The sequence below is a fragment of the Mauremys reevesii genome, linkage group 3 (genome assembly GCF_016161935.1).
Source record: "Mauremys reevesii isolate NIE-2019 linkage group 3, ASM1616193v1, whole genome shotgun sequence".
Taxonomy (NCBI): Eukaryota; Metazoa; Chordata; order Testudines; family Geoemydidae; genus Mauremys; species Mauremys reevesii.
In genome coordinates this window covers 6,720,468-6,733,296 of record NC_052625.1, presented here as the reverse complement: position 1 = coordinate 6,733,296, position 12,829 = coordinate 6,720,468, and the positions used below count along the sequence as shown (strand labels likewise).

Genomic DNA, 12,829 nt, shown 5'->3' with positions numbered 1-12,829 from the left:
TTTCTGGCAACCCTGACTGAACATCTGAACTCATGTTGTCATTAACTGGTTACACCTAGATCGGACTGATTTACTGTACATTACAGTTAAAAAAGGGATGGCTTCTCTGTAATATTTACTTTGCAAATGCTTTTGGCTCCTGTTCAAACCCGACTGAAAATACAACAGAAAAAACAGAGCTCAGATCAGAAAACTGACACTTCTATTTTGTTGTTATTTCTCTCTCTCCCAATTGTCTTGTACATTTTTCCCTGGAAGCCTGACTGTCTATTTAGTGCAGGAGGCTTATTTGTTTAGGGAGGAAACAATTACCTTAATTATTGGCTTTTTAATTTAGCAATAATGTCATAAGTCAAATACAGTTGCATTGAAGAAATGATGGATGTGTGTGGCCAGTATAACTGAGACAAGCCTGGGGGTCACTGAAATGGCTGCGATTGGTATAAGTGTCTGGCCTACGTAGCTTAGCATGAAGCAAGGATGATGATGTGGAAGGCTGAGACCTGTGGGCTAACAAACAAACTGTTATGGATGTGTGGGCCAAAGCCTAGGGGATTCTAATGGAGAACGACCTGCCAGCCACCCCCTCTCTATATTCAGCAAAAGCCTCAGGGGACTCTAATGCTATGTCAGTTGGTGAGGTTCAACTGTAACACAGAGCAATTCAAAGCTTCTCCCCAACTTGCCCCTGTGAAGGGAGTTCTTTTTCCCCTGTGCACTTCTGATGCACAGACACAAAAGTCTTTAGAGTTAAGTATGTTCTCAGCCCTATTTTGGGCCAGTCCCTTACCATCATCTCTGACTAAGAAAACTTCTTTGACATGTTGGGTCAAGTACTCTATTCACTGCAGTGATGGAACTAGGAGGAGACTCCTCACTGCAAGGCAGTGCAAAGAGTTATTCCCCAAGTACTGTAATAGGTTAAAAATAAAAAAGCCTCACCTAGATGTTTACAAAAAATGTAGGAAGGCCTGAAAGATGCATCAACCCCTTTTTTTACACTACAGACATACCTCATTCTAACCTGTCCTTTGGCTGGCACACTGAAAAACCCCAGCGTTCTCTGAGTTAGGTACTCTACTGAACGGGAGAATAGCTACTGATGGGTCAACCAACTGTGGAGAAAAATCAACCCACCGAACCGCTGCCCATTAGTTGTATGGAGGCTCTACTAGCTCTTTAAATGTTAAAATATCCCCCGGGCTGACAGACTGGAACACATCATGAAATGAATGAGGTCAGTGGGAGCTGCTGGGTGCTCAGCACTTTTGACAATCAAGCCACTTATTTAGGTGCTCAAATATAGCTATAGGAGTCTGTCTTAAGGCTTCTTTTGGCCCTAAACTGGAATTTTGCCAGGACAGCAGGGCTAAGATCCCTAATCGTAAACGATTTTTAATGACCACAAACAGTCAAGATGTTGGATTGAGACTTGTCTATATAGAGAAATTGACCAGAATAGTTATTGTAGAATAATCTATTCTTCAATAGTTATTCCAGAAGAACTCCCTATGTGGACACTTTATTCTGGAGTAATAGTGGTTTTTTTCAATTTCGTTTAATCTGTTTCCAGAGTTTATTCTGCATTAGCTATTCTGGTTAATGTCCCTATGCAGACAAGCCCTTACATATTTTCCAAAAGACAGTGCCTCCACCAGCACTAAATGCCACTATTGCCAGAAAGAACAACAACACTGATTACGTGAACAAAACCTGAGTAGTCCTTGGTAGTCTCCAATCCAAATACGGACCAAGTCTGACCCTTTGCTTGTGCGAGTTGATGACATCACAGCCAAATGGTAAGGCTGCACAACGGCCTTATAATGTAATTCTGGTGCATTCTGTGAAGGCTTGCTGTGCTTTTGAGAAGGGCTGGGGTCTCAGATCAAAGCACCAGACACAGGGTGTACAGTTATTAGTGGGAAGAGAGATGATGTCATGATGTAAAAGAGTGGCTTGTCAAGGGATTATACCACAGAGGACCCATTTTAAAAGAATACAAGGTAAAGTACTGTAGTTTTGTTTCAGAACCAGGGGAAGTTTTCCTTGCTGACCATGTGCAATCATCAACTATTTCTGACCTCTTCCAGGACTGATGGCTGTGAGCAGGGGCTTGTGATCGCTCATCTTCTCCTGTTTTTCTTTTTGAGAAACCAGCTCAAGTTCTTTCTTCTCTAAGAGTGCGCTGGATGGGTAGAACAGGCCAATGGTCTGGGTTCCTTTGTCTTTTCTTTCTGTTCTATCTAGTCTCGACTTTGGTAATGAAACAACCAGAGGCTCCCAGGCAGCTCGAGTCTGTAATCCTTTATCCTATTGGGAAAGATCAGTGCCCGGAAGACAAAAGTGATAATAAAGTGTAATTAATAGTTATATAACTTCATACAAGAAAAAAAATCACCAAAAAAGGAAAGAAACCATGTGTGTAAAAACAATCCTAGAATGAAAAAGTCATCAGAGATGCAAACTGTTTAAAGGAGGAATTTTATTAATGCCCGATTACAGTTAACATTTGGAAAAAATGCCACCCTCGCATATCACAAATACTCAGAAAAACCCATGCAACCTATTTCTTGTCAATAGAAATTGACTTATGTTCTGATACCCTTACATTTGTGCTTGCTAAGTATTATGGTTTTCTCGTAAAATATAGTTTTTTAAAACAATGTGGCATATGCATTATCAAAGAAAACCTTAAGTTAGCCAGATATAATTTCTGAGTGATTGTGTCAGAACCAGATCAAAGTACTTAAACAGCAAACACTTTAAGAAGGGATGGATTGCTTCTCATTTTGCTATACGTACTAATGATTAGGGATGAGTAAATATCCACAGCAAACAATTCCCTCAATGAATGTATGTAACCTCTTTTTCTGCTCACAGAATGTTTGCGAGCAGAGCATGGTATCCTCAGATGGAAGAAGTCAATGGAGTTACACCAATTTATACCAGCTGAGGATACCAGTCTCTCTACTGTGGTCTCAGCCTCGTTTGTGACGTTATATGACTTACCTCAGAAAACGCAAAGGTATCTCCAGCACTCAATAGCATGCTATTCTGAGAGCCCAGTCTTGATGGAGGCTCAATATAAACACCACAAGATCCACAGAATCTAGCATATGGGTGGTTGCTTGCACCACACTTGAAGCAAGTAAAGTAGCTGGGAGGAGGGCCCGGCTGAAAAGTACAATGAAACTATTGTCACCCTAGGAGCACATAAATATGTAGCACAATGGAAATCTATCTTCTTCTACTCCCAGAAATAAAGCGACCAATCAGACCAAGCAGCATGAATTTAGAGAAACTAGAGTGATAGTGGTTACAGTTGTTAGACTGGTGACCGTGGTTGCCAGTTCTAAACCAGGCTCACACCCTGACAAAAGCCAGGCCAAATGTGCAGCTCATCACAGTCAGCTGCGGCTGAACCAGACCACGCAGAGGTAAGGCTTTGCAGATGGAATCAGCATCTCCGTAGGTTCATTTTTAGGCCTACCAACCTTAAAAGACTGATATCAAACGCACTTTTAAAATCTTGTTCTCCTCTTGGAACCCCCCTGTCTTCAGTACTGTTGAACTCTGGAATGCCAAAGCATCTCAGTTACTTGCCTGTTCCACTGTACTCCTCCCCAGGCCCTCTCTCGATGAAAACCCATGATTTCACTGGCATATATAGCAGAGTTTCTAATTTTTATGTGGCCCTAGAAGATACAGTTTGAACTTCCCCATCCTGCTGTGGGTGAATCTAACACAAGAAGTTATAGAAATACATAGAAATACGGTTGCAGAAATACATTACATGGGGACATCTTTACATTGACTATTTTAGGTAAAAGCTCCTCTGGGCCGGGAACGTGGGTGAAATTCTGGCCCTCCAGAAGGCAATGGGAGTTTGGCCATTGACTTTAATGAGATCACAATTTCAGCCTATGTCTTTTAATTTCTCTTTACTGAGCTCTGCACATCTATAGCACTTTATACAAACATTAAATAACAACAATATAAAAACATGTCCTAACCCACAGGATTCCTGGGAATGGAGCTATGGAATTGCTGCAGGTCACAGATGCGTCAGCACAAACACCAAATGCCAATGAAAGAGAAAACGGTCTTTACAGAAGCCTGAGCCTAAGAGCATACCTTGGCTCCACACCAGTCACAGAAACGAGCATCACAGTGGTTATCACGGCCGCATTTTGAGCAGGATATTGTTCTCCCTAGATGACTTGATAAAGGTGGGGGTGCATCTCCACTGAGTGCAGGCTAGTAAAGCAAAACAAGAAGTTCATAGGCTACAGTAAAAGAAACCCAAAGGGGAAATAAGGGGAGGGTGAAAGCAAGCCAATTTGAAAGCACAAAGCAATGTTCAATCTAAGGGAATGCTCAGTCTAAAGCAATGCTTTCAGCAGTGGATGAACGTTGGGCTTACTCTGATCTAATGTGGAATTTTCTCATTTAAAGGATACAATAAAATATGTTTTTAAATAGTTGTGTGTGTGTCTAACTTTCCATTATTCATCTTCTGAGAAATCTGACCACAAAACCTTATTTCCTAACATATTTTGTCCCTTTTTCAATAGTGCAATTCACCTAGAAACATGGAGGCATAAGGAAATTTTGAAATTAAAAGAAGCTATGTTGAAAAAATTACATTCCACAATAGAAAATGTGACTGATATTTTTCTTATTTGTTCGCAAGAGTCGTGTAAATCTTAAAATGTTGGCGTGAGTGGAGGGCCAGGGGGGATTAGATCACTTGTTTTGCATTTATTTTGATCTCTCATTTTCTATAGTTGTTTCACTGTCAGCCCCACTACAATGAACCAGTCAGAGTGCACAACGTGCTTAGCTTAAAGCTTGCGAGTAGTCCAGCTGACTTTTCAAGATTACAGGGATTGTACAGGAAACCTCTACACCCAGGTCCTGGTAGTTTTAGCTATGATCTAGCATTGTTGTCATAGTGACCAGTAGGCAATGAGATATAAATCATTACTGTCTTCTCTCAGCTCTGTATCTCTCCCTGCTTAGCGAAAGGAAATCTCTCCTTGCGCATTTAGAAGAGATTTTGCCTAAGGGGTAGAAATTAAAAATTACTCCAGCCAAATGAACACAGCTAAACTGGCAGATGACACAGACAGCGATTTTAGAGGGAAAATTCACTGTTGTTTCTCTCACCTCTGGACAGAGTTACTGCCAAAAACAAGCGTAGTAGTTGTACGCTGATGGGGCATGCAGGAAGTGGAGATAACAAAAATAATTAAAAGGTCACTAATACACACAAAATTTTAAATCGATACAAGTGGTCTTTCCTGCTGCCATCATTGCTGCAAGATTTATAGTTTTTAACTGCAATTTAAAAGAGAACTGAACACACACAAGCTTCACTAAATTCAGGAAACTTTGAGTCAAGACCATCACCTTTGACAGACATTTTCAAAGCACCTTTCGGCAGAGACAGCAGCACTGTAAAATTGTGGCTCCCGCGGGAGAAACAAGAAGGTGTATGATGGGATTTCCAGTATCTTGTAGAGCTCGGAGCAGGGTATTTCAAAGGGAGAGCTGCTAGGTGCTAGAATTCTCCCCTAGGCTATACAAGAGAAAGCACAGCCCCCAGCACAGGGCCAGGTTTGGCCCCACGTTTTCAAGACAAAGAAAATGAAGTTCATTCACTGATCTCATGTAACCAAGTGCGACTGTTTTGTGCATGAACCTTACCGTCTGTATTTCAGGCAGTCTGCTTTCACAGGTCACACAGTGTTTTATGTGAATAGGATTTCCTGTGCCACATACCCGACAGATTACTTTGCCCTTTAAAATACAGAAAAAACAGGATGGTAAAGATGAACCATCTGCTCAATAGGGATTTGAGCCTGCAGAGGTACGAGTAGCTTAGTCCTGCAGATGGAGGAAGTCCCTCCAGTGTGCACACACAGTGCTCAAATAACTCCTGTATTGTGGGCTTTAATAAAGTTAAGCTACCTTGCCCAGTTGCCGTGCAGATCTGCAGCTGAGGGCAGTGTTGTTGAATTGGCAAGACATTTGACTCAGGGGCTCCACCATCAGGTCTCCCTTCAGGCTGTTTACACTATTTGCTTAGTTGTACACACAGTTCCTTGCAGACAGTCTATTATTTGCAAGGAAAATCAAGAGAAGGACACCTATACCTTTGGGCTACTCTTCCTGGGGAGATCTCACTGGCCACCCTTGGTTACTGCTACGGAGTGTGAGTTTCCACTGGCGCTAGGAATTATGAATATGACAAATTCTAATGTTGACAAGTGTGTCCACACTAGCCATGCTCTTCCCCTGTACCTACATTAGAGCTGCTCTAAACCATTTAAAGTGTGGGCTGATGTCTATGACAACTGTAAAAAAAGCAACGAGGAGTCCTCAGCCAGTGAACGTCCTTTCTGTCTGATAATCCCCATTCCCACAGTTCCTCCAGCAGCCTCCTCCCTTTCCCAGAAATGCCTCCCCAGCCCATCGTACCCCACAATAACACACTAGCTGAGAATCACCAGCTGAGACTGCATTCTGCATCCTACCATACATCCCACAGGAACCCCCCCAAACAAGTCTCCCCCACACCCCATCTCCAGTAACTGCTCCAGCTGTGCCATTCCCATATAATAAGTAATATTTCACACTCAAAAGAGGTCAATAGACTTGTGAGGACAGATTTGTGAGAGTTAAAATAGCTATGAGCAAGGTATAAATGCCCAGACAGATCAAATTAATATACTTTATACTGTGCAGAAGAACTGCATCCCTACCTTACTCAAACAGATATTACTGACATATTGTGCTCTTGTACAACATGCCTGGACATGCTACTGAGGTCGACCTTTAATGACAGCTACTGTTCAATAAACATTTTAAATCCTACTAACTCAAAGTTGCGGCGAGGTAAAGAGCCAAAGCCAAATGGAACCAAAACATCTGTAACAAAATCATCTGTCGGAAACATACCAAGCTCTAGGAATTTACTTCTTGGTTACATTGATTCTTAATTACCTTTAAGCAGATGCTGGCCTGGGGCTGCAGCTGTGGAGCTATCGGGGCCTCACAGACAATACAAGTTGGTGTGTTCATTGGCACCATAGTTCTGCATTCTACACATAGTCCCATCTGTACAACAGACAACATGATGTTTCTTTATAATGGAAAATTACACGCCCACAAAAGTTAATATCAGACTTTTTGATATTATCACTTCGCAGAGGGTAAAGCAACAGGCACAGGGGCCTGATATTTTTATATATCTACACGCTGAGTTAGGAAGCACCTACACTACATATTATTCCTGCTACAAATGGTAAGATGTTGTCGTTACTAGGGTTCTTTATAAGCCAAACCCTGCAGTCCTTAGTCTTTACTCAGGAAAAAAGCCTCACACTGATTCCAGTGGGACATTTACCTGAGTAAGGGCCTCAGCATTGAGTCATAACACACTCACAACAGACTGGCTCCTTTCCTCTGAGGTATGATGTCAGGGAATACTAAGGAACGTACACATTGCAGCACAGGGAGCTTTACAATGAAACATCTATGGCAATTCACACTGCAGGAAAGTGGAATGAAATTAAGAAAAAAAGAACGACCACCCTGGGTCAGACCAAAGGTCCATCTAGCCCAGCGTCCTGTCTTCCGACAGTGGCCAATGCCAGGTGCTTCAGAGGGAATGAACAGAACAGGGAATCATCCAGTGATCCATCCTCGGTCGCCCATTCCCAGCTTCTGGCAATTGCTTCCTAAAGACCTAAATCCTAGGCTATGCCCTGAGTAGATACATTTTAGGCTATGCTTGGAGTAGCCCTCCTGGTTGTGGTGGGGAAGGATTCCTTTCCCCTGACAACATCGTACCTCTGTAGAGAAGCTTCACAGCTGCTATTATGGCTGCAACAGTAACACAGTGGGGACAGGGAGGAGGAAGAGAACAGCAGGAACCTCTGACCTCATCCTCACTTAAGCACCCCCCCGAGCTGGAGTCTACATTGCACAGGATCTCTATGGGTGCTTCAGGAGAAGGGAAAAGAATCTTCCCTCCAGGCTGCAGAGTGCCATTCTGCAGCACTTATTGCTGCCTTTAGGTTCCAGTAGACCAGGGAGATGCTATGTGCCTGAGGGCCACTTGCACAAGGAGAACAACAGTTGTATGTGCATACTTCCACAGATCAGCTGCTCTTGCCATGCCCATAAATTACACCTCCCCCATGAGCCTCGCAGAAATGCGCCCTGTGCCAGACAGGATCTGCTGCAACCCACTCACCACACAAGGAACCATGTGAGTTCCAATGGACCCAGAGCTTTCTACAGCCATGCAATAGGTGGGGCAAGATTTTCCCCAATATGCATAATAACCAGTGTATAATACACAGTGAATACTAAAAAGCGTTGTGAACCCTAGCTGTCAAAAGGAACTGTTCCCATTAAACAAGTGCTCTGCTAAAAGGTGGATTCTAAGCAGCTTGGAGGCAGAGGCTGGGTTTTCCTTTGTGCGTGTACAGCCCCTAGCATAAAGTCCTGATCAAGCCCTCTGGCACCACTGCAGTACAAATAATAAAGATTATTATTGTTACTTTAGCTGGAGGAAAGAGGAGACAAAGTAGAGATTGGAAACCAGTGCAGGGACTGTTTTTCAGAGTCCAGTAAAACTAGGAAAACAAAAACAAAGGACCAACTCATATAAGGTAAGTTTTGCTCAAAAAAATAGATGCCTGAGTGGCAATTTTTAACCTCATTTGTCAGCCCATTTATACACATTTCAGAGCTAAATTTTATGACCCTCAAAATAGTGGTTTCATTGGAACTGATGATGAACTCTAATGGTGCCATTATAAGATTTAATTCCAGCGTAACGCTGCCATTCAAAAATAAGTCAATTCAGATTGTCTTCCAGCTACCCATCTCAGCAGATTAAATAAGGAGGCTGTTGCTGTTCTGCAGGCCTGGTGTTTATTTACTATTACGAGTCCAGCATGAGTACTGTACTGACATGTAAGACAGTGTTTGAGGGAGAATATTCTCATTTGTTTCAAACAAGCTCTCTCTTCTCATATGTGATCTCAGAGATTACAGGATGGGTTCTTACCAAAAAATACCTGCTGCTTTTCTGTGTCTGTCATTTGGCATTACCCTGCTAGGAATCATTTTTAGGATAATGGGACAAGTGAGTCGATTCCCACAACATTACTTATTTTGATCCATGCAGTTTTAACACAGCAGAATCAACGTTACCCATGCAATTACGGCTATACTTATTCCATAGATACACCATATCATTCAAGGTATCCCTAAAGTTCTTCTATAACTCTTGTCCAGGCCTATTAAAACTATATTGGTCAGCTCTCAGCAGATATAACCTCTTATTTCCTGTTCTCACTGCTTCTTATTTCAACCCCTACAGTCTATCCAAAATGCCACTGCCAAACTTGTTCTTCTCCTGTCACTCTCACCATACCACTCCTTTCGCTGGCTTTCCACGTCAGATTCAAACGTCGCATCTTTCCCTTCATTCAAGCTTGGCACTGACTATATCTCTACTCTGATTTCCCACTAAATGTCCCTGCATATCCTCAGGCCTTTGTCTTTGCACTTTCTTCTATACTTCCCCTCATGCTTGGAACTCCTTCTTCTTCATCAAATCATCTCCGTCACAAAGTAATAAGGGTCAGATCATTCGTTGATTTCCACAATTCAACAGTCTCTACCCAGGCCTTTTCCCTGCACAGGGAGGATGGCCGAGAACACCATTTGCTCTCAAAATTCTAAAAGAACAGGGCTGCTGCACTATACTTTGCATTACACTGTATTTTGTATTGTATTGTATTAAAATGGATCAGCATTAACTCCCAGGTTTATTTATCCTCAGAAATCCACTGGGCTCAGCGGGGACTGTACAGTAGCTGCTCCTTCATTATAGCCCCTCCTGTCTGATATATTCCCCTGAGACCTGCAGAGGTCGAAACCCAAGACAGTACCTGCAGAGGGGTTTCTTGGGCATAGCGGGAGCTTGATAAAGATCTGTTGCTCTCTAGTTATGTCACACTCTCTTGCCCAGTCCCATTGACTCTTGTTCCCCATCATGAGCACAAGAGAAGGGTTACAACTGATCCTATACCCTTCCACTTTCAGTATCAGGCTGCTGATCAGATTTATGTGTGGACTCTAGTAATTGCATTTGCTTTTCAAGTAGGAGCCATTTATGGGGCTGAAATAAATGAGATCTACTCTTTCCATGGTATTTAACCCTATACATTGCTCACTGAGGCAAAAAAAGCTCATGAACAAACAAAACCCGCAATTGGTTTTGCTTATTCAGTCAGATTTCTGCAGAACCCGACAGTACAATCCTGGGTGCAGACACCTTCTTGTGGAAGTTACATTGTTGTTGGTCTGACCAGCTCATGATTGGATGCTGCCCCCTGTATGAGACAGAAGGAGCAAAAGCATTAGTTGCAAAGGCAATTTCTTTTCCAAACACAGTCTGACACGGCTCTTAGTGAAGCCAGTACAAATTTAGCAATTGATTGCAATTAATAGGAGCAGGATTTGGATACAAGATGCTACAAAGAAGAAAGGTAGGACTGCTGCAAAGGTAGGAGGATAATTTACTGACTACTGAAGATTTTACCAGAAAGGTGCTAAATTAGATCCTACTAGAGCTAAAATGGTACAATAACATCAACGTGTATGCAGTTAAAATCTTCCTAACTCTGATCCTGAAAGAGGCTGAATATCCTCACTTTCTGATGACTTTGCTAGGAGCTGAGGGCACTCAGTACATTGCAGGATCGGGTCCTATGGCCATATCTGTGACTGCCTCGGGTTGAATAGTGAAGAAAATTAGACCATTGGCTCATTGTGAATTTTGGTTATTATCTCTTGGGGGAGAGTGATGGGCACCACTAAAAAAACCTAGCTAAACAGAAAGATCTCAGATGTGCACATATTGGTCTATCGACCTTGTAAAATCACCTCCTGTTCATGAATACTAGTGTGCTCTTTTTAGAGATATGTGACATACCAGAATCAGGGACTTATTAAATGCAATACAAGCAAAAGTCATGGGACTGTGCACCATGTTTAGCTTTTGAATAAGACCTGTATGTGTTTTTAACTTTACAGTTTCTGAAGATTTGTTGGTCACTGCAGCACTAATGGGTATCTATATCATTGCTCTTTTCTGGCACAGATGAAGAAAAAATTTATTTTTACAAAATATCCTTATAAAAACAGATCCCATTAGAAACTTGCTCTGGTCAGCTGAAAGCCCCAGGCAAAACAAACCAGAAAGAATTATTATTGTCCCTCCTGCCAAAGTTACTGACCGATATGAAGAATCACAGAAAGCAGGATTTTCCAACTGAAAGTGTGATGAAAACACAGTTCCCTCAGCAGTAACTTATATACTTTGTGGAGGCTGATTCTCAAAACAGGAGTAAGTTGGTTACAATTTTTTTGCTGACCTGAGCTCCTTCAGGGGGTGGGAGGCGACACCCTGGCACTGGCAGGATCGGAGAACCGCATTCTTGACAGAAGCGAGCAAAGGGATCAGATGGGCGAGGAGCTAAGCAATGGGCACACCTAGAAATAACAGCAAACTGGTTCAACGTGTTCTCAATTTGTGCTGCTAAATCCTGCAACCTCCTACAGTGAAACCCAGCGCAGGGGATCAAAGAGCCCAGACTGGCGAGCACTTACTCACACTCGCTGTCTGGGACTACTCCTGGCCACATGAGAAAGGGCTGCATACTGTAATTTTAAACCCACTCCTCCCCCACCCCCTCCCCATTCCTTGGGATCATTCATTAGGTTCACATCTCATTATAATAAAACATTATCAGTAAGATACAGTAACATTAAAAAAAATGACAACAGCAATCCCCATTTATTAACCAATGTCCACGCTTACCTTCCTCACTTTAGTTTAATTTAACAGCACTGTCACTTCAATTGTTAAAGCAATTTCTTTGTGATTCCCCCCCACCACAAACAGCGGGAGGGGGGGGGGGACACCTTACCTGAGGAAGTCTGTTTCCCTCTGGATTCTCATTGTCTGGGTGCTTGTTAGACTTTTCCTGCTAGACACTGCGGAACCAATGAACTGAAATAAAGATGGTTCTTTAAGATAGTGAAACACACACTGTAAAATATTAATTTGATTATAAATAACTTATTACCTCTGGCCTGATCTACACTTGAATGTTAGATTGGCATAGCTACTTTGGCAAGGGATGTAAAAAACCACACCCCTGACCAATGTAGCTAAGCCAACCTAACTCACAGAATAGGTGCAGCTCTGGCAGTGGAAGAGAGCTGTCAATGCTTCATTTGGGGAGGTGGTGTTCTGACACTGACAGAAAAACCCCTTCTGTCAGTACAGGCTGTGTGTACACTGCATTAGTCTCCAAGTACATTTACAGTTAAGAGATTATGCCAGCATAACCTCATAGTGTAGATGCAGCCTAGTCCAATGGAAGGGGTTTTTCTGGTCAGTGTAGGAATTCCACCTCCCTGAACCAAGTGGAGGCATTCTTCTTCCACTGACGTAACTGAGTCTGCACCTGAGTTTAGGTCAGCATAGCTATGTCTGAGGAGTGTGGCTGGTGATTGACCCAGCTACATCCCCATATGAATGCTTATTGTTCAAGATAAAATTCACTGCAATTCAGGGGCTTCAGATAAGGCCTGCTAAATCAGTGAATTTCATCTGTGATCCACACTAAGGGCCTCCGGCTCCTGATAAAGCAAATGTGAGTTTTACTATTATAAATCTTTCGCCTTTTACTTCAACGAGAGCAGGATCAGAGCCTAAATTTTAACAGTTTTATCT

The 12,829-nt window shown here is 42.5% G+C and overlaps 1 protein-coding gene across 5 annotated transcripts in view; it reads right to left on the bottom strand.

Annotated features, from left to right (window-relative positions):
* Positions 1 to 12,829, bottom strand: part of DZANK1 (double zinc ribbon and ankyrin repeat domains 1) — a 32,334-nt gene that overhangs the window by 11,709 nt on the left and 7,796 nt on the right. For 4 of the 5 annotated variants that reach the window (XM_039528652.1, XM_039528656.1, XM_039528654.1 and 1 more), the window contains exons 7-13: positions 12,018 to 12,100; positions 11,463 to 11,580; positions 7,009 to 7,122; positions 5,710 to 5,802; positions 4,135 to 4,257; positions 3,010 to 3,174; positions 2,082 to 2,310 (exon numbers count right to left, since the gene is read on the bottom strand). In XM_039528652.1, coding sequence (XP_039384586.1) covers positions 2,082 to 2,310; positions 3,010 to 3,174; positions 4,135 to 4,257; positions 5,710 to 5,802; positions 7,009 to 7,122; positions 11,463 to 11,580; positions 12,018 to 12,100 — 925 coding nt within the window. The remainder of the gene's footprint in view (positions 1 to 2,081; positions 2,311 to 3,009; positions 3,175 to 4,134; positions 4,258 to 5,709; positions 5,803 to 7,008; positions 7,123 to 11,462; positions 11,581 to 12,017; positions 12,101 to 12,829) is intronic. The other variant, XM_039528655.1, reaches the window with a different exon arrangement.